General features: G+C 43.7%; 1 protein-coding gene across 1 annotated transcript in view; it reads left to right on the plus strand.

Annotated features, from left to right (window-relative positions):
• Nucleotides 1–2,377, plus strand: part of eny2 (ENY2 transcription and export complex 2 subunit) — an 8,978-nt gene extending 6,601 nt beyond the window's left edge. Inside the window, exon 5 of the mRNA XM_054763674.1 lies at nucleotides 1,692–2,377. Coding sequence (XP_054619649.1) covers nucleotides 1,692–1,768 — 77 coding nt within the window. The 3' untranslated portion in view covers nucleotides 1,769–2,377. The remainder of the gene's footprint in view (nucleotides 1–1,691) is intronic.
• Nucleotides 2,378–5,782: the final 3,405 nt, after the last annotated feature.

Here is a 5,782-nt window from a genome sequence, read left to right on the forward strand (position 1 = left end):
CTGGGTCTATAACATGTAAATTTGCTGGGGGGGGATTTTTCAGTGGCTGCTATAGGCAGGTGGACCTTCTATAAAGGTGGCCGCTAAGACAGGTTTGACTGTATATGTGTGTATACATGTGTGTGTATATATATGTATATATACACATGTGTATACATTTTGCCAAAATGTCATTGTAGCAACTCAAAATGATTCTCAGTAGTTTGTGTGGCCCCCACGTGCTTGTACGCATGCCTGACAACGTCGGGGCATGCTCCTAATGAGACTACGGATGTTGTCCTGGGGGATCTCCTCCCAGATCTGGACCAGGGCATCAATGAGCTCATGGACAGTCTGAGAAGCAACCTGGCGGCGCCGGATGGACCTAAACATAATGTCCCAGAGGTGTTCTTTTGGGTTTAGGTCAGGTGAACGTGGGGGCCAGTCAATGGTATCAATTCCTTCATCCTCCAGGAACTACCTGCATACACTAGCCACATGAGGTCGGGCATTGTCGTGGACCAGGAGGAACCCAGGTCCCACTGCACCAGCGTAGGTTCTGCCAATGGGTCCAACCATTTTATCCTGATACCTAATAGCAGTCAGGGTGCCGTTATCTAACCTGTAGAGGTCTGTGCGTCCTTCCAGGCATATGCCTCCCCAGACCATCACTGACCCACCACCAAACCGGTCATGCTGAATGATGTTGCAGGCAGCATAACGTTCTCCACGGCATCTCCAGACCCTTTCACGTCTGTCGCATGTGCTCAGGTTGAACTTGCTCTCGTCAGTGAAGAGCACAGGGCACCAGTGGTGTAGTTGCCAATTCTGGTGGTCTATGGCAAATGCCAATCGAGCTCTACGGTTCTGGGCAGGGAGCACAGGGCCCACTACAGGATGTCGGGCCCTCAGGCCACCCTCATGGAGCCTGTTTGATTGTTTTGTCAGAAACATTCACACCAGTGGCCTGCTGGAGGTCATTTTGTAGGGCTCTGGCAGTGCTCATCCTGTTTCTCCTTGCACAAAGAAGCAGATACCGATCCTGCTGAGGGTTGAAGGACCTTCTACGGCCCTGTCCAGCTCACCTGGATTAACTACCTGTCTCCTGGAATCTCCTCCATGCGTCCAGGTACCGCAGTGATGCCCTGGTCCAGATCTGGGAGGAGATCCCCCAGGACACCATCTGTAGTCTCATTAGGAGCATGCCCCGACGTTGTCAGGCATGCGTACAAGCACGTGGGGGCCACACAAACTACTGAGAATCATTTTGAGTTGCTACAATGACATTTTAGCAAAATGGACCAGTGTGCTGCATCATTTTTTCACTTTCATTTTTGGGGTGTCTTTGATTTCTCCCCTCTATAGGGTGATCATTTTCATTTCTATCAAATTATGTGGCATCATTTTGTTACTAATACATCACCCACTTATTATCAGGAAAGATATTCAAGATCATTTTTCCCCCCCAAAGATCTGATGTTTTCGAAGTGTTCCTCTATTTTTTTTGAGCATGTATGTATATATTAAAGTTATATTTTCATTTATTGTATTATGTATTATATTATTGTATATTGTAGAAAAGAATATCCATAACAGAGTGGGAAAATATTCCCTTTCTAACAGTGGGAAACACTGCTTGAGGGCACAACTAGGTAAACGTGCACTGTGCATGTTTTTAATTCTAACATGTACATCTATGTATGTCTCTGCAGCGCTCGTTCCTGACAGTGTGAAGAAAGAGCTCCTGCAGAGAATCCGAGCATTTCTAGCTCAACATGCAACCTTGTGAACAACACTGCTGTCCAGACTAGTTTTTTATAACACCCAACCTCCCCTCACATTGACAGTAAAATCCAGACTGACGTTCATTCTCACCATGAACAAGTGTTTTCATTTTTGTATGGTGTGCTTTCATGTCACCCTATTAAAGTAATAGCCTAAGTCATATTTCAAGTTTTTGGGAAAACACAAAAAAACAACTCTGAAGGATAGCTTGTACTGGGCCTTGCCATCAAGGCTAAATTGAAGAGCCAGTAAATCATGTACAGTTGGGTCTCCTGATTTTTTGCCTGATCTGATACTTGAGAAGTAAGATCCATTGAGTTTCATGATTTCATCATGTTTGACCAATTAATCAAAAATGTTGACTTAGGCAAAGATATAAAATGGGCTAACTTACATTCTTGGCATAGTCCATTGTCCCGTCGGGCATAAAGATCATTATTCTTTCAACTAAGGATTTAGGTGATTTTACCAGAGATGGCCAGCATTATCAAGAGATGATTTAGGCCAAAAACTCATTTTCATCAAAAAATTACATTTTAATAGGGTGACATTGTGTTATCAATGCAGCATTTTTTTTTCAGAAAGGAAATAAAAGTCATGCCTATTTTGGTTACCGGGGCTGTTTGTCTTGATGCGCTCAGGTAAACGTGACATGCAACTCCTCAGTAAGAAAAGTAGTTATTGGCTGTCCTAGAAGTCGCTAGATGGCGTCATTTGATAATTTGCACATTATGATGTAAGAGATGCTGTAGGAAAAAAGTATAACCTTATAGGAGAGACAAAAGGTATAAAAACACCTTATGTTTAAGAACTAAAAATAAACTTGATTCTTAGTTTAATTTAAAATTGGCCATTACATCCTAAAAATAAATTTAAATATATGCCAGCGCCTCTCAAAGTCTAGACAGCATAATTGCTCACCTCCACCCTGCACCTTTTATTAGTAATTTAATTTAGATTTTATAATAAAGATTAATATTTACATTTTAGATCACGCTCTATAAAACGGGGTGAGATCCACGTTGGTGGCCTCACGCATGCGTGGTTCATGGATGCGTAGAGCTCCGCTATTCTCCTAGGCTGTGTCTAATTTAAGGGTCTGCAGCCCACAAGGCCAGTAGCCTAGCCGGTCGACGAAGGCCAGAACTTGTCAAGTTGCGAACCAGCCCTGTGACAGTCTAGCTTTCCTCACACTTCCTGGTTGTGTCACATCTCGTGTTGGCTACTTGGTTCATTTGTACAACACTCTGATCAGCAACAACACATTATCAAATGTGTTTATATATAGATGCAAGCATTTAAAGATCATTTGAATACCTCCACCAACTTGATTATTTGACCACATATGTGACTTGATGTAATAAAACAATGTAGTATCCAACACAGTTTCAAGCTGGAGGGCAGGTGAAATGATGAGGTGCAGCAAGCCATAGGAGGAGAAGATTTGGAAGGCCATCAGTGATGTTCCATGGTTGTACCACAAACCTGGCTGTGCTGGAGGTCCATCCTGATTATCTTTAGTAGTTTAAAACTATCCTATTCTATTCTATTTGTGTTCTTTATAAAGTTTATGGTGGACATCTTTACTGTTGACATGATTGAGAGAGTACTTTCTTTGAAAAGGGTTAGTGACATGGCAGTGTCGATCATTCTTGCACACCTACTTGATGGGTAATGTAGAGGACAGTGGAGGCATGCACCAGTCCACATGATGTCCCACTGACAGACACAAGACATCTCTGTTGATAGAACACATATACATCATCTTTAATAATTGTCACTGTATGTTCCATTCATTACTAAAATGTAACACTTGCTTCCATTTGTGTCACGAACGACCAAGGCCGTAATACAGGATCCCAGAATGCAGAGACGAGTTACTACCAACAAAGGGTGTCCACAAGGGTAAAAGTACAACAAAAAACTACCAGGCCTCGTCACTGGAAAAAATAGTAACAAAAAACACTGCAGAAAAACTAAGCAGGAAAAAGGTAATCTACAAAACTAAAAATCACTGCTGAGACAACAAGCAGGGAAAAAACACTAACAAGAACCAAAAATGCACTGCTGAGAACCGAGCAGGCGACGTAAGAGCCAAAAATACAAGCAAAACCGCTGCTGGAGAAACCAAGATACAAGGTACTCACAATAAGACACCACGTGGACCAGAAAGCACAGCTCCAGGGGTAACACGAGGCAGGGATAACGAGCTGGCAAAGGAAGATCCAGACAGCACAGCATAAGTAGTCGTCCCACTAATTGAATGCAGGTGTGGACCGGTAACTCCTCCCAGGTGAGTCAGCAATGTACTGCAACACAATCCAGCTAGGCGGCAGCAGCGCGGCATGACAGAACATGACAATTTGCGAAGTTATAAATGACTGTACTTTACACTGTACTTGTAAAAATGAAGTCGAATACAGTAAATCATTTGTAAGGCCTATCCTCCCTATTCATCAGTCTGTGCAATTATATGGAAGATGAAAATCACATGAGCAGTAGTTTCAATATTTACAATTTTTATTAATTGACATGTCAAACACTGAAAATATCATTTTGTTCGCGAAATTATCGTCTGAACTTGTACATTCTCTATATTTTATTTTTGGTTTACTGTATGTGCTCGTGAGCCCGTGCATTTCCAAGACGCAGTAATTTTGACATTTTTAAGAGCTGGGAGGACGTGCGCAAAGAATCTATGATGGGCCACGAAGGATGGTCTGATTGCAGACTTCTTTTGAATGGAGAAGGAGGACACATTTGTCGGCAGCATTTGGAGGAGCCTTCGCGGATTTTCTAATTTGGACAGCCTTCGCGTGGCGTGATGACGTCATGCAGCCCACAAATGCGGACAAGAAGGCTGCAGACCCCGGATTTAGACACAGCCGCTGTGTTTTACGGGAGCTGACAGTGCACAGACGGCTTGTGACTGCTGTGGGGTGGGGTAGACGTCTCAGCAGCACCCGCTGCTGCTCAGTGAGAACAGAAACTGCAAATCAATATGTGCTTTCACTTTTAAGTCCCCAATTACCAGAAAACTCTCAGCCGACACCAGAAAAATTACAGTAGTGAGATTTGTTGGTAATCGCTTTTGAGAAAATGTGTCTCAAGAGGGTTTGGAATCTCAACAGATTTAGCGCTTTCTAATTGCTGGGATTTGGCATTCTGGGAGCGGGTATTGAATGGATGGCTACGCAACACCCCTTTTATTACTCGGGAAGACGAAATGGAATTCGGCGACAAAAAGTCCACCAAGTTATGGTGTCGCATTAGTGCCAAAATTTGTGTGCGTAAAAACCATACTCAGTGCACAGTAAGACAATTCTTGTGCTAATGATAACCTTTTTATTATTATTATTATTAATTTTTTTAACCAGAACTTAAACAACCAAAGCGGTAGTACAGTGCAGTGCATTCCAGTACATCGAGGAGATGGAGCATTTTCGCTCAGCGCTGTCTCACCAGGGACAACTCGTGGGCTGCCATGATCATTCCCTACGGGAGATCATGGATGCCATTACTGCTCTGCCTGCTAACATGAGTGATATCGGTCAGGACTTGCAACGCGCAGTCGCTCCAGTTAACCGGGAAGCGAGCAGTGCCTCACCGAGCCTCGCAGCCACGAGTCCACCTCAACCGTGACCGTCCACAGGGTACTTCCACCGTGAACCTAGTATTCCCCATCCTGGGGAATCTGTGTCATGCGAGCAGTTTATTCATCAGTGCGCCCTTATTTTTGACCAACAGCCCAGTACTTATTCATCAGATCAGGCCAAGGTGGCTTTTGTTTTGAGCCTACTTACGGAGAAGGTGGCCGCGTAGGAGTGCACACATTTCTGCTCTTATTGATGCGCTTGCTGGACGGCCAGCTCCTGGCTGTAGTCGTTTTTAAGACTGAATACTTACAGTATCCCTCCGGCTCTCTGGTAACCAACACAAATCAATCAGCTTTTTTATTATTCCTTCGCAAGCGGCACCAGTGGTTTTGGGTCTCACGTGGCTTAACCTTCATAACCCT

Source organism: Dunckerocampus dactyliophorus, chromosome 20, assembly GCF_027744805.1.
Source record: "Dunckerocampus dactyliophorus isolate RoL2022-P2 chromosome 20, RoL_Ddac_1.1, whole genome shotgun sequence".
NCBI lineage: Eukaryota > Metazoa > Chordata > Actinopteri > Syngnathiformes > Syngnathidae > Dunckerocampus > Dunckerocampus dactyliophorus.